We start from the raw sequence: 23,530 nt of genomic DNA, 5'->3' as shown, positions 1-23,530 counted from the left end.
CCCCGCCAAAATCAGTGAAAGTAAGTAAGTAATTTATTATATAAATTAAAACCAACTATTCTAATTCGAATTTTAATTTCACTATATTTCAGGTGTTCATCAGCCTACCTAAAAGATTTCCAAAATGTTTTCGAGTGCCTTATGGACGCCCTGCGACCACTTCCAGTGGATCCAGAGAAAGAGGTCCAAAAAGCATTGCATATTATTAAAAAACGTCACTTTCACAACACATGTATACAAAAAAACAAATATAAGTCAGTATTTTATATTAATTTTCTGTGATGAATTATTTATTTGACATATTTTATGTATTTCCACCTATGTATATAATTTTCCAACTATTTATAATAAAATATATTGAATTCTAAACTGAAATTGTATATTGTCTAACGTTATTTCATAGATTCAAACATTGCAGAATTGGTATAATTACAAATTAGCCATGTTAAGTTAGTAAATGGTTATATTAACATATACCAACTAATAGTCATTTCGAAAATTCTACATACAAATTAATCTCTTTTAGACCGATGACTATCTGCATTTTTTTAATCTAACTATAAATCGGTTAAAAATAACTAGTTTGTAACCAGTTGAAAAGTTACTGACTACTACCGCGATCATCGCCATGTAAAAATAGTCAGTTGGTCCAAAGAAAAATAATCGATAAATGGACTAGTAGTGACTATTTTAAAATTAGTTTAAAGTTAGTTTAAAATTGGTTCATTTCCCTACAGGGAAACTTCAGAACGAGGAGAAGGACGAAACAGCTCTGGGCCAGATCTTCTTATTCTTGCTTATTCTATTTTTGAGAAAAGTTCTGTAAATTCTATTATTGGGTTAATAATTCACATCCTCAGCGTGTTTCGTATTTATTGTTTCGTCATCAATTCATAGAATATGACAAATAGCTCATAAATTGCATTCGCCCGCTATTCTAGTCTGCACTTCCTTATTCACCCTACATAAACACACACACCAACACACATACATTGACAAGTCTATTAAAATCGTAATGTAAACAAAATTATCTCCAAATAACATAAAGTGAAAGCATCTGTTATTTTTTATCGGCTAGAACAACGATTTTATGATGCACAAATACATGTAAATATGTTTGTGTGTGATCACATTTCGAAAAAGACATCAGAGTTGGAAATACGGATAAATGAAAAATTCGCTCCCTCGTTTTAAAAATAAAAATTAAAGGTCGTTTACATTTAACCGGATTTGGTTAACCCAGTGGGTTTAAATTTTCAATTCCTTTGAATATATGCCAAATAAATCCTCATAAAGTAGGTTAACCCGGTAAAAAGTTCTAATGTAAATGCCGTATTACTTAATTTTTTTCATATTTGTAATAGTACGTTTACCTTTAACCGGATTTCGTTAACCCAGTGGGTTTCAATTGTCAATGATGTAAATGCCGTTTAAATTTCTGGAAATCTTAATGCATTAGGGGAATCGTTTTTTAACACAACTCCCAACCCTGGTTAAATCATACAAAGTAAAGTATAGGTAAAGAGCTACTCTTTATTCGATTACATACCGCAATAAATGTAATTAACAATAATGTAAGTATGTCGACTGTGTATGTGTGTGTGCAGGAGTGTTTAGAACAGGAGCATGCCGCCATTAATGCTACAATGTCAATATAATGGCGTTTTTATTGTTGGTGATAAAGACAACCTTAAGTCAATTACAATACCTCGATGATGACGATGACGGTGATGACAACCAACATAGCAAAGTGCCATACACGGATGCTACAGACTGTCAAGTCCATTAAACATATTTTTACCAAAAACCATAAAGTGTCAATGTCATTTGGTGAAAGATTATTACCAAAAAGTATATACAAACAGATATTTGTTACTTACGAATGTGGGTAAAACGATTAGTATCGTTGTTTAATTATCTATTATTGGTAAATTGTGGACAATTGCTGAATCTTGAAAACATTCGAACGAAATAATAAAATATAATCACTGTTTACATACAATGCATGAAATACAATTAATATAATAATTTAATTTATTAATATGTTTAATTTATTAATATGTTTATGTGTTTCGTACTGGTATATCTAAATTTCGAACTAAGCTCTTAAAGGTCGGTTTTTGTGTCTTACTTTCAAGGAGAATTATCCATCATTACTCATATGCCATGCATTTAAGGCGGATATTGACAAGAAGGCCACAGAACTAAGTACAAAAGTTGGTCATATGTTTACTTAAAGATTTCATTTAGCGATTAGATGACTTAACCCACAAAGGATATTGGTTTGTATGAACGATAATAACGAATGGATGGATAAGAAAAATATCCATCCATATAAAGAAATATAAGGCTAAGGACCACTACAGGTTTTCTTTATACAAGAATATCCTTTGAAATCTATTTGAAAGTATTGTAGACGAATGCGAGCGACAACATGACAATGTTTACACAAAAGTCATATGAAAGGAATTTCCAAATAGAAGAAAAATAAATAGAAAATGCAATTTTATGATGACAGATACATTATAAAAATGTTTCAGAAACTGCCAGAATGTACAACTTTTTATTACAATAACAATTTTTCCTTTATAATATGAAAAAAATATTAAAAATTAGTAAATTCTTGCAGTAAGGGAACCATTTAATACAAGTAATACAAGGGCAAATTCGGCCGGGCTGATCTTTGTATACCGTATACAATGAGGAATATAAATAATTCAATAGAAAATATATACGGGTATGTTCTGGAACTCACGGCGTGTTCTTTTCACTTCACACATACACTTCACTTCAGAAGCTACCTCCTGTTCTGCTTCTCACGTGAATTGAAATTTTGAACTGCGACAAAAATAAACGTCGACATGGTTCTTTGCAGAAGTAGTGTTGCCATACAATATAAACTGTATTCGTTTTTAACATTGTTTCTGTAATTTTATAGTAATTTCGTTAATTCTAACAATATTTTTTTTATTTTTTTTAAATATTTTATTATTTGCAACATAAAATATATGTATGAAAAACTCTGTAATATCATTAATTTGTTGATTGATTTATGGGGAACATTTGGTAACCCTATCTTCTTCGGCCTTACTTCAAATCAGCTGTTTGTGTCAAGCAAGAAATTCAGTTGCAAAAATTCAAGACAAACCTTAGTATCTATTTAAAATTTGTTTTTAATGGCGTTTCATGTTTATTTTGTGATTCTAAACAATTTATACGCAATAACAACATATCAGTCTCATTTCAAAAAATCGGGTATGTCACTTCACACATACACTTCACCTCAGAAGCTACCTCCTGTTCTGCTTCTCACGTGAATTGAAATTTTGAACTGCGACAAAAATCCATGCAATATAAACTGTATTCGATTTTAACATTGTTTCTGTATTAATTTCGTTAATAACGATAATTTTATTATTATTTTTTAATATTTTATTATTCGCAACATGTTCCTTTTTTATTTCAAAAAATATTTTATTTTATATGAAAAAACATGAAACATGTAAAGTGTGTTACAGAACACCTCGGCGTGTGTTCGATACACTTCTGCCGTTGAAGTGAATGCCACAACATGCCCGATATATGGCAATTTCAAAACTGGTAGTTTTGCTAGTTCGAGACTGGGTACTTGAAACGTTGCATTGGAAGGCAATTTTAAACATTGCGAAATCTTAGATGGAATGCTATATCATATAATGAGAGAGAGAGAGAGTTTGTATTTACCCTAATCAACAATATTGGGATTTGTTTTGGGCCAAGGGTTTATAAAACCACAAAATATTGGTGCTATAGCAAAACATAAAGAGATCTGACCAACGAATATGCACAATAAATGTTCCTATGAAAAACTTCAGAATGTTTGTTCGATGTCATATATCCTTACTTCGGTATGGCTACTGACTTTCCACTGATGTAAATGATATTGATGTATGCTGTCTGATATGAGAGATAAAATAAAATATGCACTGGAGTATGTAAATTATTATATAATTTAAACTAGTTCTGTAGCTCATCAGATGTCCGGCCACGTTTTACTTACTGGTTTTAGTGAAGTAAATTTGGGTATAGTACGCAAGCAAATTTCTCACAATAAGAAAATACACAAGTTTTACAAAAATTGTAGGTTAAGAAAAAATTGTATACGTACTTTAATATGAGTAAAAATCTGATCAATAACACAAGCAAACACTTCTTTGTATGGAAAATTACTATCGTTCACATCTACAAGTAACGATATCTATACTTATCACCAACATATTAACTGAAACATCATATTATATATGAAACAAATAGTTCGAACCAAAAGTAGCATGATGGGGAATCGAAATAATAATATCGATCGCGAAACATAATTGCTCTGCAAGAATCCACTATTTTAGAAATCTTACGAATTATGTGTTTTTATTTAAATTTGACCAAATACCAGTTAAGGGGAGATATTCATCAATTTTTAACTATATAAAAATTTTCGCTTTATAAAAATCATGAGCTTAGTTGTGGTATTAAACATTTATTGGCAGAAACACATCCAAAACAAATCAGCAGGCCTGTAAATAACATTCGATGGACATCCATTTCGTTATCCACAAAATATATGTATATACATATATGTGTATGTCTTAAGTATCTTAGTATCATTTTTGTTTTTCTATAAACTTTTTTGTCATTTGGTATGAACTGTTGAAGATTTTATATTGTAAACAAAAAAATAAGATGTCACACAAACTCACACACACACATAGTCGCTATACCATATGCCACCAGAAATCTGATAGTTGCGACACGCATAAAATATAACTTTAAGTCCGAATGTTTCCGCTTCCCGTTTCCAATAAGGACATTTCATAGAGACAACATTTTTGTTGTTTTGTGGTATGGTTGTCATGCGTGGCCCTTCTAGTTGGCATTCCAACCCCCATGTTCCATAACAACGAGAACTCTACACCACTAGTGCTGCGTTCTTTTCTCGATTTTGAATGAAATCTAGTTTTAGGTAAAAAAATACTATAACTTGGAATCAGATTTAGAGGACTAGGCTAGCCAATCCAAAATAAAGTCGTTTTCTCTTATCTCACATTGCAATACCAGTCGATTGGATATAAATTGTAGATATTTTACACCATCTATTGACGACTGTTTGTATCGTGTGTTTGTTGTTATGGTTTTCATATTACCGTTAAGCAAAAAGCCAACTACAAGTAAGTGGATGTCAACGAACAGAAGAAGACGACTTGAGAGCAAAGGGAATAAAAATTACAATTTCTCTTTTTCTTCATGTTCCCGCTTCACCGCCACAATTTTTATAATAAAGCAGAAATGGTGGGATAGTGGTGAGAGAGGCCAGTCTGTCGTGCGGTCGTTCGGTCTATGGGTGGTGATGGGGGTGATGTGTGTTTCAGCTTATTCCTCTTCTGCTCAGCCTGCTGCTGTTTGTTGTCCGTTAATTCATATCATTTCATAGTAGACGAAAATGCGGCAATTTATCTCACCAAAAAAAATATACATATATAGCTATATGTGTATACTTAGGCACGAGTGTGTATTTGTTTGATTGTATGCGTGCGTTTTGTTTTACCGGTAAATTTTTGCTGGCAGACATCTAAAATGTAAATGCCGGCAAGCTTAGTACACTCCAAGTGGGGATAAGTACTATTTTTTTGTTTGTAGCCCATTTGCTGTTCGGTGTGGGCATTCCGAATGCCTGCACACAGGATATACTGGTACATATGTGAGACTGTGTAATTGTAACGTAAATGCATGCAAAATAATCCACTCAAATAATAACCTTATCCAAATGTTAGGCACATACGCGTACCTACATAGCTAAATATATCGGAATGCAAACTTACCAGACATTTGTTCTACAGGAAATTCTATTCAATTTAAATCCACATTTTAGTATCCATAGGGAAAGATTTTGTCAGGAGAACTTGGTAGATACCGAGCACAAATCATTGCCATTAATTATATTTGGCTGAGACACACACACACTCACTCACACATTTACAACACTGATAAACGGGCACAATACACGCACACTCTGCCCTTTTTTGTTTATTTTGTTAAAAAGACAAATGTTGAATTATTTTAATACGACGCAACCATTGGCGCAGGGTATTTTCTTGCAACAGTTTCGAAATGTTAGCAATGTTTGGCGTATTACAAACACACAATTTATTTCTTTTTTAATATTTTTCACTGGTACCCTCTTGAATTGGAAAGAATTGTATCAAATATTTCATTCTTTTTTGTTCTCTTATTCGATAGTTGATGTGATTGCCGGCCGCTAGGATCAACGCATACTTCACACACCGAAGTTCATCCAACGAATGAAACTATTCTCTCGCAAACTTTTGATTTTGCTTGTCCGAAGTGCCGTGTGCGCATGATTTGCTCCTTTGCTGCTCTTGGTAGAGCAAAGGTTTCTTTTGTTGTTGAGGTGTTATTGCAACAACGCATATACTCGAATAAAAAAGACAACTTCAATTGTTGTACAGGCAGTACAATTAGGCGGGTACTTTATGCCGCAGATGGATTGTATAGAAAGCAGTGTACGTTTGACTGGAGCAACTGTTTTCTGAACCTCGACAAACATGCCATTCTATACTATTAACGTTTTTTATAATATAAAATGTCGCACAATATTCCAAAATAAGTATTTTGTTATGGCAAATTCGATATTTAATGCTTTAGAAACAAAAGAAATTGTGTTCTGTTTCAGAAACTGAAAGATAATAGACTCTTTCAAAAGTAGTTCAAATTATTTGCGATACATTTGATGAAATTCAAATATAATTCAATAATATCTATCGAAAATTAAATTAAGTATTTAGAATTCGAAATAAAATTCTCAATTGGAATTTTTCTTTTCGTTTTAAGAGAAATCAAAAGCATATGTATGGTATTAGGTAGAAAGAAAATTCGTTTACGGTACTTTCCATGTGCATTTGTATAATTTTTTATTCTTTCGATCTTGATTACAAAGAATTACTTCCGTTTGGTATGGAGTTTAAAATCAAATGATGTTGCATTATTAATTTCCTTAAAGCGGCACAATTGTGCGCCATTTATTTTAAACAACGCTCGAAAACATCATACTATGCTATACAATCCTGTTTTTGTGCCATAAAGTACTAAAAGTTGTAACTGTTCTCATTAAATGAGTCTCTCGGTGCATATAGATTAACTACACTTTTTGAAAAATATTAAATTTATGTATCAAAGTTCTTGGTATATTCATATTTTTTTATAAATGTTCCAGTACTCTTTTCATAGCAGATGAAACTAGTAAAAGGGAGAAATGTAAAATTCGCTCTCAGTGTTCAAAATCATACGAAATGTTCTGCAACGGAAAACTAGTAAAAACACCAAAATTAGATGCAATACTTCAAAATAAACACAACAGCCAATCAGAAGTAGGCCAAAAGTTGTAAAACTTTGAGCGCGCTCAGTGCACATAGAAATCCAATGAAATTATTTTCTCCCCTTCGGATGATTTTTATTTGGGAGAAAACCGAATATACGTATTTGGAGAAATAAAATAAAATTATAGATATCAAATTCTAATATAAATTTGAATTAACAGCCTGTTTTTGTAAAATTCCAAACGAACGAATTCGAGTGACTTACGACCAAACCTTTATTTATGTTCATAAAGGTTTTCTGATTCAAAACAAAAATAAATGACATATTTTTCAAAACCAAGGAGTTTGGTTGTAAACAAGTGTGAACTATTTTTTTTAATTTTGTAAACAAGTGTGACTGTGTGTGTATCTGTAGACAAATACCAGCTGACAGTCAATTGAAGTGATCTCAAAGTCCGTTTAAATAACCTTAATTTATTTTCTTGGTTTGGTAAATCCACATCATATAAAGGGCGTATGTAAATAAAAATAAGATTTTAACTCAAATTTGTATTAAAATTTTATATTTATTACCTATATTATCTCCTCAAATATGTAAATGACACTGTCATCTATTTTTGTACGGCAAATGACGCAAAATTGTGCCCGTTTTGGTAAATAAATGACGCAACAGCCCTAAAAGGTGGTTTACATTTAACCGGATTTGGTTAACCCAGTGGGTTTAAGTTTTCAATTCCTTTGAATATATGCCAAATAAATCCTCATAAAGTAGGTTAACCCGGTAAAAAGTTCTAATGTAAATGCCGTATAAATCCTGATTTTCTATTGGATGTAAAAGCGCTTTTAGGTACAAGACTAAAAACATACGCAAACGCATTGAATTAGGCATATGATGGAATTAGTTCTAGTTCCATGTGATGAATTCTACGACGATTCAAGCTGTTCATTCTGTACCGACGCAATTCTGCGTTTTGTTTTTAGTTTTTTCCCTATTTTGATTTTGCTTGTTTGGCGCAATGGCAGTGTGGCATTGGATTGTTGGGTTTGGTTTGTCAAAATTAAGTAATGTAAATCAGGACTTTTGTTTATATACATTTCTCCGTATTTTCCGAAAAATAATGTATTTGGATTGCAGCACTTTTGATATACTATTATTTCATCCCTATAACCGAATCAAACAAACATACAAGTTATAACCACTACGAATATTATTGAGAGTAAAATATAATAAAATAAATACAATTATTACTACATGCTATATTTGGTTTTATTTAATCTAATAAACATTCATCGCCATTATTTAAGTGATGCACATTTTTATTTAATTTATTGATATCGCCCAATTTTGAATACTCGACCAAGTCCGTTGTGAATTTCTTAACCAAGTGCAAAGCCTGCATTTCACTCATTTCTATGAGTGATGATGCCAAGAACTCGCCAAATGCTCTAAACTTTTTATTGTAGAGTTCTTCGCGATCTATGCAATTATTATCGTTATATTGTAGTTGATTTACTATATCTGCATCTTTGGGCTTCTCTGAATTCTGTATTAAATGTAAATCGTTGGTGTAGCATTCATTCCTGGAAAATAGAATGTATTTTATTATATTTAGCTTTAATTGCGGTAAATTATTAAATACTTTTCTTCGTCATCTGCATTGCAATCTTCCTCACTTGAGGATACAGCTGCAGTCTGTGACATCAAATGTCGATGACGTGCTTGTCCAAATTCAACCAAAAACGATATATTCTTGTATAAGGGCCAGTTGGATTCACCATCATAACTTTCCGGATTCAATTCCATACGTCGTTTCTCTACGTTGTAACGATTTCGCAGTTGAAACAACCGGTTCTTGACAACACTCTCAGAAGTATTCAACTTTATGGCCACCCGCCGCCAGTAGCGATTAGCCTCTGCTTTATTGCGATAATTCGGATTCTCACGATCATATAGAACTGGGAACTTCTTCACTTCTTCTATCAGAGCACTATCAAAGTTTTTTATGACCTTCGACTCGTGAAGCCTAGGACGACCTCGGCGTCGTTTCACTAGAATAGACATTTGATGTGGGGAAGTACAGCAGAGGTAGTTATCAGTGGAATCTGCTCAGTTTTGGCTATATGACGAACTCTATCCTTTTACACGGATTTCATGTTATAATGTTTATTATTTTTGTTTATACTAAATGTTTGTTTACTTGCAACTCAGAGTGAATTGATAACACATTGTTTTTCGCCATAAGATCATTGTTAGACCAAGCTATAGAATTACGGCGTATAAATTTTATTTACTCAGCGGCAACATGAAAGTGCACGACATAGAGAGGTGCATATTTGTTATTTTTTGGATTTTTATGCTTCATCTATTTGTTAATTACACTCCCAGCTCTATTTTAGGAGTAAAACCTGGCACACAATTTGGCCATATGTATATAAAAGTCGCGTGGACAGCAAATGTGGCAGAACACAAGACATGGCTGGCACTGCCGGTCTTCACAATTTGTTTTTTCTGTTGACGTATTTAATTCCATACATTTTAGATTTACTTTCGCTTTATATCATCTGCCTTAAGTGTTCCACCCAAGGACACATTGCCATGGCTGAACCAAAAATTCGCAAAAGAAATGTTTGTATCGTTGTTCTAGGAGATATTGAACATAGTCCCCGCGTGGAAAGTAAGCCGTTGGAGCAATTAACATCTGCACTTCCCAGATGCAAAATACACGAATTGTCTGCCGTTCCCGTCACAAATTTAACGCCAACATTGAAGTTAATATTCAAAACCGTCTGGCAAACGTTGAGTCTAATGATTGCTCTGGCATCAATCAGGAGGCCAAGCTCCCTTTTATTGCAAAACCCCCCCGGTATACCTGCTTTGGCAGTATGTTACTTGTATTGCCTCATAACACGAACAAAGTTTATAATCGATTGGCATAATTATACGTATACGATATTGGCCCTAGGAATGGCTGGTGGAGAGAAAAACAGATTTTGTCGAGTAGCCAGGTGGATAGAGCGAAAATTCGGCAAGCAAAATATTTGAACGCTAACAGATGCACAAATAATTATTTATTTGATTCCTTCTTAGAAATGTGAACGTTCTATACGATAGACCTCCACTGCAGTTTCATCCAATTGAACTGACAAAGAAACATGAGCTTTTTATGAAATTGTCCAAGGAGTATCCACAATTTCTGCCAAGTTGCTACGATGATTTGAAGGAGTCCGGTGTTGTGGAATGCACAGCTCTAACACAGAAGCTAAAGTGCCCCACACAAGTCAAACATGTGCGTTCGATCGGTGTGAATCGAAGCAATGTTTGACGTGTGTGGTACGGTGTTCAAACGGATTTGGTGGTGCGCACACCGATCGAAAGAAATTAAAAATTTTTAATTTTTAGTTGTGTGACGCGCACATGTTTGACGTCTGTGGTCTGGTGTGTGGATATTTTCTCATTTGTTATGAAATTTCGTGGAGTGCGGATCAGCGGACAATGTCACAAGTGTGCAAAAAAAATGTTTTGAAATAATTTTTTGATGTTTTTTACACATATCGTACAGTTTGGGAAGTAAATATATTTTCCCGGAATAAAATAAAATTATTTAATAAATTTATATTAAATAAAAATATTTGTTCTTTTTTCCGTCATCACTATCGCTGACCATCTTCACGCTTCAAAAAATAAATACGAAATAAAGTTTTGTGGATCCGTTTGACGTGTGTGGGCTAACAGCTTCACACCGATCGAACGTACATGTTTGACGTGTGTGGCCCACTTAAGCAACGGCACTGTGCTTTACAAACCAAATCGAATGGCTATATTGGTATCATCAACTAGTTGGACACCAGATGAAGATTTCGGCATATTATTAGAAGCTTTAAAAGGTATATTCCTTAGTGCAATTAAGTGTGACAAATATATATTAATTGTTCTATTGCAGTTTACGAAAAGGAAGCCAATACAAAACCGCAAAACTTTCCCTTTCTACTGTGCATCATAACCGGGAAGGGACCACAAAAAGAGGAATATCAAAAGAAAATTGAACAGCTTAAATTCTCTCGCGTTGAAATTATTACACCTTGGCTAGACACGGAAGACTATCCTACACTATTGGCATCAGCTGATCTCGGGGTGTGCCTGCACTGGAGTTCTAGCGGTTTAGACTTACCAATGAAAGTCGTCGACATGTTCGGCTGCGGACTGCCTGTTTGTGCGTTCGATTTCAAGTGCCTACACGAGTTAGTCAGACCTGGACAAAATGGCTTTATATTTCAAAGCCAACAGGAGCTCGCTGACCAGTTGCTTTTTTGGTTCGAAAACTTTCCCAGTAATCCAAGCCTAGTAGAGTCCAAGGAGATATTCAAAAAGAATTTGCTGTCATTCCAAAACCTAAGATGGCACGACAATTGGACCAACGTTGCTCTGCCCATATTCAACTCTTTCATTTGATAAATCCATTAATTTTATTACATTTACGAAAGATAACAAAAAACTATATATTGGTACAATAAATTAATCAAAGACAGCATTTTAAAAGCGTCGTTTACATTTAGGGCATTCACGATAGCTATGCTGTACCAATTGATCGTAGCATGTTCTATGAAGAGCGTGCCCGCAATACAAATATGTGATATTGTGATTATTCATAACCTCCAAGCAGATTGCACATTGGGTATCGTTTCTAAAAGCACAGAAATTTGACCAACGTTACGTATAAGATGCACCGCTAAGTGGCATTTGCACTCACTCTGTGAAAGACCGTTTCCTTCCATTAGTTCCAGACGAGGACGGTAACGCCCGATATTGGGTAACAATTGCATAAAGCGCTGACAAACCAAACCCAACAATCCAATGCCACACTGCCATTGCGCCAAACAAGCAAAATCAAAATGGGGGAAAAACTAAAAACAAAACGCAGAATTGCGTCGGTACAGAATGAACAGCTTGAATCGTCGTAGAATTCATCACATGGAACTAGAACTAATTCCATCATATGCCTAATTCAATGCGTTTGCGTATGTTTTTAGTCTTGTCCTAAAAGCGCTTTTACATCCAATAGAAAATCAGGATTTAGGGCTGTTGCGTCATTTATTTACCAAAACCGGCACAATTTTGCGTCATTTACCGTACAAAAATAGATGACAGTGTCATTTACATATTTGAGGAGATAATATAGGTAATAAATATAAAATTTTAATACAAATTTGAGTTAAAATCTTATTTTTATTTACATACGCCCTTTATATGATGTGGATTTACCAAATCAAGAAAATAAATTAAGGTTATTTAAACGGACTTTGAGATCATTTCAATTGACTGTCAGCTGGTATTTGTCTACAGATACACACACAGTCACACTTGTTTACAAAATTAAAAAAATAGTTACCACGCATTTTAAAATAAAAATAAGATTTTACAGCCTGTTTTTGTAAAATTCCAAACGAACGAATTCGAGTGACTTAAACTCCTTGTACATTAGAACTTTTTACCGGGTTAACCTACTTTATGAGGATTTATTTGACTTATATGCAAAGGAAATGACAATTGAAACCCTCTGGGTTAACGAAATCCGGTTAAATGTAAACGTACTGTTACAACCAAACCTTTATTTATGTTCATAAAGGTTTTCTGATTCAAAACAAAAATAAATGACATATTTTTCAAAACCAAGGAGTTTGGTTGTAAGTCACTCGAATTCGTTCGTTTGGAATTTTACAAAAACAGGCTGTAAAATCTTATTTTTATTTTAAAATGCGTGGTAACTATTTTTTTAATTTTGTAAACAAGTGTGACTGTGTGTGTATCTGTAGACAAATACCAGCTGACAGTCAATTGAAATGATCTCAAAGTCCGTTTAAATAACCTTAATTTATTTTCTTGATTTGGTAAATCCACATCATATAAAGGGCGTATGTAAATAAAAATAAGATTTTAACTCAAATTTGTATTAAAATTTTATATTTATTACCTATATTATCTCCTCAAATATGTAAATGACACTGTCATCTATTTTTGTACGGTAAATGACGCAAAATTGTGCCGGTTTTGGTAAATAAATGACGCAACAGCCCTAAATCCTGATTTTCTATTGGATGTAAAAGCGCTTTTAGGACAAGACTAAAAACATACGCAAACGCATTGAATTAGGCATATGATGGAATTAGTTCTAGTTCCATGTGATGAATTCTACGACGATTCAAGCTGTTCATTCTGTACCGACGCAATTCTGCGTTTTGTTTTTAGTTTTTTCCCCATTTTGATTTTGCTTGTTTGGCGCAATGGCAGTGTGGCATTGGATTGTTGGGTTTGGTTTGACAGCGCTTTTTGCAATTGTTACCCAATATCGGGCGTTACCGTCCTCGTCTGGAACTAATGGAAGGAAACTGTCTTTCACAGAGTGAGTGCAAATGCCACTTAGCGGTGCATCTTATACGTAACGTTGGTAAAATTTCTGTGCTTTTAGAAACGATACAAAATGTGCAATCTGCTTGGATGATATGAATAATCTCAATATGACATATTTGAATTGCGGGCACGCTCTTCATAGAACATGCTACAATCAATTGGTACAGCATAGCTATCGTGAATGCCCTAAATGTAAACGACGCATTTAAAATGCGGTCTTTGATTAATTTATTGTACCTATATACAGTTTTTAGTTATCTTTCGTAAATGTAATAAAATAAATGGATTTATCAAATGAAAGAGTTGAATATGGGCAGAGCAACGTTGGTCCAATTGTCGTGCCATCTTAGGTTTTGGAATGACAGCAAATTCTTTTTGAATATCTCCTTGGACTCTACTAGGCTTGGATTACTGGGAAAGTTTTCGAACCAAAAAAGCAACTGGTCAGCGAGCTCCTGTTGGCTTTGAAATATAAAGCCATTTTGTCCAGGTCTGACTAACTCGTGTAGGCACTTGAAATCGAACGCACAAACAGGCAGTCCGCAGCCGAACATGTCGACGACTTTCATTGGTAAGTCTAAACCGCTAGAACTCCAGTGCAGGCACACCCCGAGATCAGCTGATGCCAATAGTGTAGGATAGTCTTCCGTGTCTAGCCAAGGTGTAATAATTTCAACGCGAGAGAATTTAAGCTGTTCAATTTTCTTTTGATATTCCTCTTTTTGTGGTCCCTTCCCGGTTATGATGCACAGTAGAAAGGGAAAGTTTTGCGGTTTTGTATTGGCTTCCTTTTCGTAAACTGCAATAGAACAATTAATTACTATATATTTATCACACTTAATTGCACTAAGGAATATACCTTTTAAAGCTTCTAATAATATGCCGAAATCTTCATCTGGTGTCCAACTAGTTGATGATACCAATATAGCCATTCGATTTGGTTTGTAAAGCACAGTGCCGTTGCTTAGCTTCTGTGTTAGAGCTGTGCATTCCACAACACCGGACTCCTTCAAATCATCGTAGCAACTTGGCAGAAATTGTGGATACTCCTTGGACAATTTCATAAAAAGCTCATGTTTCTTTGTCAGTTCAATTGGATGAAACTGCAGTGGAGGTCTATCGTATAGAACGTTCACATTTCTAAGAAGGAGTCAAATAAATAATTATTTGTGCATCTGTTAGCGTTCAAATATTTTGCTTACCTTATCTTCCAATTTGTTGTTAGATCTTCCATCATGGCTTTTGTAACACAAAAGTTTGCATCAGCCTTGGAACCGAATTTTCGCTCTATCCACCTGGCTACTCGACAAAATCTGTTTTTCTCTCCACCAGCCATTCCTAGGGCCAATATCGTATACGTATAATTATGCCAATCGATTATAAACTTTGTCCGTGTTATGAGGCAATACAAGTAACATACTGCCAAAGCAGGTATACCGGGGGGGTTTTGCAATAAAAGGGAGCTTGGCCTCCTGATTGATGCGAGAGCAATCATTAGACTCAACGTTTGCCAGACGGTTTTGAATATTAACTTCAATGTTGGCGTTAAATTTGTGACGGGAACGGCAGACAATTCGTGTATTTTGCATCTGGGAAGTGCAGATGTTAATTGCTCCAACGGCTTACTTTCCACGTACCCTATTAAATCTACGGTATAATTATGTTCTAAAAAGCTGCATGCATGATACTCCATGCGGGGACTATGTCCAATATCTCCTAGAACAACGATACAAACATTTCTGTTGCGAACTTTTGGTTCAGCCATGGCAATGTGTCCTTGGGTGGAACACTTAAGGCAGATGATATAAAGCGAAAGTAAATCTAAAATGTATGGAAATAAATACGTCAACAGAAAAAACAAATTGTGAAGACCGGCAGTGCCAATACGAATCCAGGGGTGGATGATAGCTATGAACACAGAGTAGCATGGTTCTCTGATTGAACGGCTTAACATTTCGTATTGGCAGCCGGCAAAGTTTAAATCGAGCGAATTTTTAGTTCAGCCATGTCTTGTGTTCTGCCACATTTGCTGTCCACGCGACATTTATATACATATGGCCAAATTGTGTGCCAGGTTTTACTCCTAAAATAGAGCTGGGAGTGTAATTAACAAATAGATGAAGCATAAAAATCCAAAAAAAATAACAAATATGTACCTCTCTATGTCGTGCACTTTCATGTTGCCGCTGAGTAAATAAAATTTATACGCCGTAATTCTATAGCTTGGTCTAACAATGATCTTATGGCGAAAAACAATGTGTTATCAGTTCACTCTGAGTTGCAAGTAAACAAACATTTAGTATAAACAAAAATAATAAACATTATAACATGAAATCCGTGTAAAAGGATAAAGTTCGTCATATAGCCAAAACTGAGCAGATTCCACTGATAACTACCTCTGCTGTACTTCCCCACATCAAATGTCTATTCTAGTGAAACGACCCCGAGGTCGTCCTAGGCTTCACGAGTCGAAGGTCATAAAAAACTTTGATAGTGCTCTGATAGAAGAAGTGAAGAAGTTCTCAGTTCTATATGATCGTGAGAATCCGAATTATCGCAATAAAGCAGAGGCTAATCGCTACTGGCGGCGGGTGGCCATAAAGTTGAATACTTCTGAGAGTGTTGTCAAGAACCGGTTGTTTCAACTGCGAAATCGTTACAACGTAGAGAAACGACGTATGGAATTGAATCCGGAAAGTTATGATGGTGAATCCAACTGGCCCTTATACAAGAATATATCGTTTTTGGTTGAATTTGGACAAGCACGTCATCGACATTTGATGTCACAGACTGCAGCTGTATCCTCAAGTGAGGAAGATTGCAATGCAGATGACGAAGAAAAGTATTTAATAATTTACCGCAATTAAAGCTAAATATAATAAAATACATTCTATTTTCCAGGAATGAATGCTACACCAACGATTTACATTTAATACAGAATTCAGAGAAGCCCAAAGATGCAGATATAGTAAATCAACTACAATATAACGATAATAATTGCATAGATCGCGAAGAACTCTACAATAAAAAGTTTAGAGCATTTGGTGAGTTCTTGGCATCATCACTCATAGAAATGAGTGAAATGCAGGCTTTGCACTTGGTTAAGAAATTCACAACGGACTTGGTCGAGTATTCAAAATTGGGCGATATCAATAAATTAAATAAAAATGTGCATCACTTAAATAATGGCGATGAATGTTTATTAGATTAAATAAAACCAAATATAGCATGTAGTAATAATTGTATTTATTTTATTATATTTTACTCTCAATAATATTCGTAGTGGTTATAACTTGTATGTTTGTTTGATTCGGTTATAGGGATGAAATAATAGTATATCAAAAGTGCTGCAATCCAAATACATTATTTTTCGGAAAATACGGAGAAATGTAATTATATAAACAAAAGTCCTGATTTACATTACTTAATTTTTTTTCGTGAGAGAGTTGAGGGGAATTGCGACCCTTCACCCCTCCGGCATGAACATTCGAATTTTTTGCAGGGTTACAATATTAACCCACTAGACATACATATACTATAATTCAATACAATCTACTATAAACCATGTTTTATTGATGTCAAACATACCATATGGTTTAGAAGTTTTTTCAGACTGTATTGGCTTACAGAGGACAGTAAATGCCGTAGTGCGCTGGGTTTATCATGTTCCTCTCAGGAATCATACTTCACAGTATGTCAAATGTTTTCTTGAATGTTCCTTTAGCAAATTCAATTCAATCGTATCGCAATCTTACAACCTTTTGCAATATTATATAGAGTGGCCAACCAACGCCCCTATTCAGAGGTCGTTCTTAGTTCGCGTTGCACGTAATTGGAACCCATTGCCCTACGAATTAAGGTTTTTTTACTCCAATAATGTTTTTAAGAAGAAACTTCTCCTGCTTTTTTCTTCATATAAGTACTGGTTTAAAACACAATTCTAGATTATAATTCTACAAAGAATGTTGTTATAATTTTTTGTACAATCTTCTAGAGATATTGTTAACAAGGCCAATTTGTTCTTTTGTATTTTTATGGCTAGGACCCGAAATATAAAGAATATATGTTATAATTTAAGCGTAAATCTATTCACGAATAGTAAAAAAATCTACTTTTTGTTTTGGTACGTTCATGTAAATTTGTACCTTTTGTAAACAAAAAGTACACTTGTTATAAAAGTAAAAATAGCGCAACTCTAATTACTCTTAAGGGGACCCACATTCTCGGCGTCAAGAAATTTTATTTAGTTTTTCGAATCTACCCTAATTCAAGAATGTCCCTACAAAATTTCAAGTGAAAATCTCAAGAACTCTTGAAGATATAGTCGATTTATTGTGTCAGCATCAAGTGACGGCAAGAGTGATTCTCAAACTGTAAACGCACTTTTCTCCAATCAGTATTTTTCGAATGGCGGTCACGATAACTCAAAAACTAATAAGTCAATCGATTTCAAATGTTGGGACATTTCTCTGTGAGTGTATAGCTATCGTATGAACTAGGATAAAGCCAATCGGTGAAGATCTTCCTTATTTTTTAACTTAGTTTGTGGTCAAAAATAGACGATTTTCCAAAAAAAATTTCAAAGTTCCGCCATTTTGTTAATTGTTGTGCGAAGTTAATAATCCCAGTTCATACGAGAGCCAGACATGTACTCTTTCTAACACCGTTGGAATTTTCGGATTCGGATTAGGTTTATATATGGTCTGTTCCCGTACTGCAAGAATCTACTAGATTTTACTATTTTCTTCGATATCATAAAAGAAAATTCGTTATCGTAGTAAAAAGTAGTAGATTCTTGCAGTACGGGAACATACCAATACTGGGAGGTGTAAATTTAGAACATACTTTTCGCCGTGGTGGTAAATTTTACCTCTAGTCATTTTCTGAAATATTTTTTATGGAATTTATATATATATATATATATACAGTGAGTGTAATAAGTATTTTGCCTCAATAAAAATTTGAAAAAATTCCAATATATACGCCTAAAGCCAGCAAACTAAAGACGTAAAATGAATTATGTGTGATGGAATATGTTTGTGGACATATTTAGATCGTATTTCTGCAAGAATCATTGCGATAGACCTATTGGTCTCGAAGATATCGGCCGAAATCTATAACAACCCAAAAATGTTTATCACAAAAAAGTATTTTGCTTTTTAATATTATTTTAGAAAAAAATATTACATAAAACACGTTTGGTCCTTTTATAGTTACAATTGCGGTTAACCACATACTATAAGCGATTTGTCGACGATTCCAATACATCACGGCATTTTTTCGTGGGTATTTTCTCACATTTACATTCAATACATTATCCATCAGTATTTCATTTAATATTTGGTATTTTCTCGTCCTAATCTTAAGATAAGAGTATTAAACATAGTCATTGCGGCTTCAAAACATCCCAAATATGTTTAGAATAATAAAAAAGAGGTTTTTCAAAATATAACGCGAGGACAGAACCTTAAAAACTATTAAAACCAAAATCCGACATACAAATTATTGAAAAAAAATCGCGAAACCCAATTTTTCTGACTTTGAAATTTGTATGGTCCAGTAATATTGATCTAGGAACCAATATATGCAATGGAAATACCAATAAGGAGGTCAGATTCAAAGATATGAACAGTTCTAAAGCAATAGTAATAAAAAACAATACATGAAGTTGGGAGAAAAGATCATTATTCGTCAAATCCTATTGTCTTTTGAAAAACTGTGGTTGCTGGTGGCGAATACGCATTCTATATTTTATCTCCGATTAACACCATCAGTTGCGAATAAAATGCAGTAGGGAATAAACGGTTCGATCTATTTATTTTCGAAATAAGATGTATTTCTATTGCCAGTAAACCGTCCATATCTTTGAATCTGACCTCCTTATTGCTATTTTCATAGTATATTTTGGTTCCTAGATCAGTAATAATGAACCATAAAGTTTTCGAAGTTAAAAAAATGGGGTTTCGCGATATTTTTTTAAATAATTTGTTTGTCGGATTTTGGTTTTAATCGTTTTTAAGGTCCTGTCCTCGCGATATATTTTGTAAAACCTCCTTTTTATTATTCTTAACATATTTGGGATGTTTTGAAGCCGCGACAACTATATTTAATACTCTGATTTTGAAATTAGAACGAGAAATTACGAAATATTAAATGAAATATTGCTGGAGAATGTATTAAACGTAAATCTGAGAAAATACTCGCGAAAAAATGCCGTGGTTTATTGGAATCGTTGCCAAATCACTTATAGTATGTCGTTACCCGCAATGGTAACTATAAAAAGACCAAACGTGTTCTATGTTACAATTTTCTCTAAAATAATAATAAAAAGCAAAATACTTTTTTGTGATAAACATTTTTGGATTGTTATATATTTCGGCCGATATCTTCGAGATCAATAGGTCTTACGCTGTGATTATTGCAGAAATACGATCTAAATATGTCCACAAACATATTCCATCATACATAATTCATTTTACATCTTTAGTTTGCTGGCTTTAGGCGTATATATTGGAATTTTTTCAAATTTTTATTGAGGCAAAATACTTATTACACTCACTGTATATATATATTCTGTACTAAATTTACTATTTAAAACAAAATTAAAAGTGAATAAAATAACATGTTTGATGCCTCCAAAGTAACATCACCTTTCAAAAATAAGGCAGGGACATTTTTGCAAATTGTTGAGTTACCAATCACAATTACCACTTAATATGTTTACATGTGAACATCGTTATAGAGATTCGTATCCTTATTGGGCTAACGCGGCTTTGGAGTGTAACAAACGGCGGCAACCGTTGATTCGACTCGTATCTGTGGACTACTTCCTTTTCGTCAATTTCACGGTAATTTTTTTTCATAAAAATATCTACCAATAATTTTTTGTAAGTGATGTAAACAATTTCAATGTAACGAACTATTAGACAAAACTATTCCGCATTGAACAGGTTGATTCTGATTATTACCAGACGTCTTTCGTTGCAATAGGGCCAACCACCAAACAGATAAAGAATCGAGAAAAAAAACTTTTCATTGCGACGAAGTCAGTGAACTCTGATCTGTTTATTATAGAAACAAAAAGGAAATTTATTGATAGAAGTACGTGAAAAAATTAGCAGTTAATTATGGCCCATTCTGTGCGAGTAGAACGCAGTATACATGAGATGCTGAAGGATGCACCGTCCATGAATGAAAGCGACAATGCTGTGCATACAGGAACTGAGGATTCAAGTAGCTGTCCACCCCCTTTCAAGTCACCACCCACAAGCTTGTCTCTTAGAAACCATTCAGGTGAACTATATTTGTATTCGCCTTGGGCTTTCATAGAAATTAAATTGGTGTGTTTTTATTAATATTGCAGCTCCCACAACGCCTATGTCTCCTAGAAGTCCACTCAATGGCAGTGTAGATACCAGCATACTGCGAACCGGTGCCTCGAAGATTGATAGTATAAAAAATTGGAGTATATCAACATACAAATGCACACGACAAATAATGCTCGAAAAGTTAGGAAAATCTCAGCGCACTGTGGACTCAGAGTTGGAGGCCCATATTGAACAGTTGCGCGATACACAGCGCAAATACCTTTCTGTTTTACGTCTGGCCAGAGCGTTTAGTTCACATTTTCATCATGTAGTCGTCACTCAACACGCGCTGGCCGATGCCTTTGCAGACCTGGCGCAAAAGAATCCAGAGCTTCAAAAGGAATTTACTTGTAACTCGGAAACCCAACGATCATTAACCAAAAATGGCGAACTTCTGCTGAATGCCCTCAACTTCTTCATATCATCAGTGAATACATTGTGCAATAAAACAATTGACGATACTCTGCTCACAATTAGGCAATACGAAACTGCCAGGTAAGTTCAGCACATGTATTTATCGCCGTCTTCTTCGTAATTTGTTTTTAATAAAATGTTGTTTCTGATTAGAGTTGAGTTTGATGCATATCGCATGGATTTGGAAAATAGCAAACCTGAGATACCTCAGTCGTCGACAACAGAGGACTTACAGAAGAATTACACACAACACAAGGAACTTTATGAAAAATTAAGAGATGATGTCGCCATTAAAATGCAGTTTTTGGATGAGAATAGAGTACGTACTTGCTCCTTCAGTTGTCACACAGATAGTCTTAATCCTAATTTATGTTTCAGATTAAAGTAATGCATAAGCAGTTGGTGCTTTTGCACAATGCCATCTCAGCTTACTTTTCTGGAAATGCAACCGCACTTGAAACAACACTGAAACAATTCAATATAAAGGTTTTAAATGTGAAAGTTTTTTACATCTGAAATTGCAACTAATGTCCTTTACCGTTCCCTTCTTTTTACAGTTAAAATCTCCTAATTCCGTAACAGGGTCTTGGCTGGAACAGTAGTAATCCGTTTAACCGGAAGTATATTCTAAAATATTCCTTGAAAAGCAAAACCAAAAGTATTTTCTCTTGTCCATTCATATATTCTTATGGTTAATTAACTAAAAAAAACGAAAAAAAAAACATAAAATGAATAAAACGTACGTATGTATATGTATTTTTATGGCTTTTTATGTACTAAATATATTTACGAACTTGTATTTAAAAGCTAAATCTTTTGTAGTATACTTCAACAGTCAATTCTATCATGGAACAAATATAAATTTTAGAAAAAACTAACTAAATCCTGGGCTGCTATGACGTGTTTATCGCTAGTGTCAATATGACCATGCGTAGAACTTGATGTCTTACGTCAACAATTGTGTGTTAAAAGCAATACTCATAATTGTTTTGTAGTGTCACTCTGGCAAGTGTGGGATAAAATCCTTCAAATGATCATATCACTTCAGAATCTGTCTGAAAATGATAATCGACCACAGAAAAAAGCAAACTAAATACGAAACCATTAGTGTTTTTACGAATTTTATTTTTGCGTCATTTATAATGAAATATGATGTGCGCTGGTTATAGGTCCTGCAAGCTACAAATGTGTTCTATCCAAATGAGATTATTTCGCGCAAGAGGACCCCACGATCACAACAGCATTTTATTCCGATTCCTTACCAATCTGAGATCAGGGATGGTTATTCCATGCTAACTCTGGTTTCCATCAATGTTTCCACACCAATTTCAGATTCTAGTTTGTTTCCAATTTTAATTGTGTCAATTTTTCATTAAGAACACCTTTATCCTGATTTTCAGCTTTGAACATGTCCTATAATTGTTGCTTGAATGTTGTTACTATTCCAGTGACGAACGATTCTTAATCTACTTACCGGATCATAAATGACTTTTATAATTAATGAGCAGCTTGGGCATGTGGCAACTTCTTCTCCTTCCATCAATTCTTCCTAAGTTGTTAAAAATTAGTATAAATTGTATTACGCCTAGATTTGCGCTCATTGTTATTTACCTTGGAAATTTGAAAGCGGTCTCCGCATGGACAAGGGTAGTAGTACATTTCCTCTTCCTCGTCATACTCGAAATCCTCAATTTCTACTTCGTCGTGATAAATGCTCATTTTCTTACCACCCCACGTCCAAAAAAAAGACAAAACCAAAACAAAAACCGAACAACGTGAGTGATTCAGAACAGGGATGACAAATATATTAATTGAATAATCGTTATCGAAGTGTGATATTAAGAAATCAGAACAAAGAAAGAATGGCCGATAAAGAAAGCAGATAGATTTTGTTTATGCAATGTTCTGACGGGCATAACGAAATTCGCTTTCGGAATTGTGTACATGAATTGTTCCGTTCATACAACCCTATTATATTT

The 23,530-nt window shown here is 34.2% G+C and overlaps 4 protein-coding genes and 1 pseudogene across 4 annotated transcripts; 2 read left to right on the top strand and 3 right to left on the bottom strand.

Moving 5' to 3' along the window:
* Window positions 1–8,615: 8,615 nt before the first annotated feature.
* Window positions 8,616–9,426, bottom strand: LOC133335279 (uncharacterized). The gene is made up of 2 exons (XM_061543568.1): window positions 9,005–9,426; window positions 8,616–8,945 (listed from the first exon to the last, which is right to left on the bottom strand). The coding sequence occupies exons 1-2, from the start codon at window positions 9,424–9,426 to the stop codon at window positions 8,636–8,638; spliced, it is 732 nt and encodes a 243-aa protein (XP_061399552.1). The 3' UTR covers window positions 8,616–8,635.
* A 534-nt stretch (window positions 9,427–9,960) lies between these two features.
* LOC133335313 (chitobiosyldiphosphodolichol beta-mannosyltransferase-like) lies at window positions 9,961–11,814 on the top strand (annotated as a pseudogene).
* Window positions 11,815–14,060: 2,246 nt separating this feature from the next.
* Window positions 14,061–15,545, bottom strand: LOC133335312 (chitobiosyldiphosphodolichol beta-mannosyltransferase). The gene is made up of 3 exons (XM_061543599.1): window positions 14,973–15,545; window positions 14,630–14,910; window positions 14,061–14,569 (listed from the first exon to the last, which is right to left on the bottom strand). Exons 1-3 carry the CDS (start codon window positions 15,533–15,535, stop codon window positions 14,061–14,063), a joined length of 1,353 nt encoding a protein of 450 aa, XP_061399583.1. The 5' UTR covers window positions 15,536–15,545.
* Window positions 15,546–20,880: 5,335 nt separating this feature from the next.
* LOC133335304 (arfaptin-2) lies at window positions 20,881–22,289 on the top strand. Its single transcript, XM_061543592.1, has 5 exons — window positions 20,881–21,063; window positions 21,134–21,632; window positions 21,705–21,870; window positions 21,930–22,037; window positions 22,109–22,289. Exons 1-5 carry the CDS (start codon window positions 20,898–20,900, stop codon window positions 22,151–22,153), a joined length of 984 nt encoding a protein of 327 aa, XP_061399576.1. The 5' UTR covers window positions 20,881–20,897; the 3' UTR covers window positions 22,154–22,289.
* A 597-nt stretch (window positions 22,290–22,886) lies between these two features.
* LOC133335320 (diphthamide biosynthesis protein 3) lies at window positions 22,887–23,270 on the bottom strand. Its single transcript, XM_061543608.1, has 3 exons — window positions 23,163–23,270; window positions 23,026–23,100; window positions 22,887–22,964 (listed from the first exon to the last, which is right to left on the bottom strand). Exons 1-3 carry the CDS (start codon window positions 23,268–23,270, stop codon window positions 22,887–22,889), a joined length of 261 nt encoding a protein of 86 aa, XP_061399592.1.
* Window positions 23,271–23,530: the final 260 nt, after the last annotated feature.

The sequence above is a fragment of the Musca vetustissima genome, unplaced genomic scaffold (assembly GCF_032173495.1).
Source record: "Musca vetustissima isolate MV318-11 ecotype Yass unplaced genomic scaffold, APGP_CSIRO_Mvet_v1 utg3273, whole genome shotgun sequence".
Lineage (NCBI taxonomy): Eukaryota > Metazoa > Arthropoda > Insecta > Diptera > Muscidae > Musca > Musca vetustissima.
Note: the sequence above shows the minus strand (reverse complement) of the source record. Positions and strands in the feature narration are given on the sequence as shown.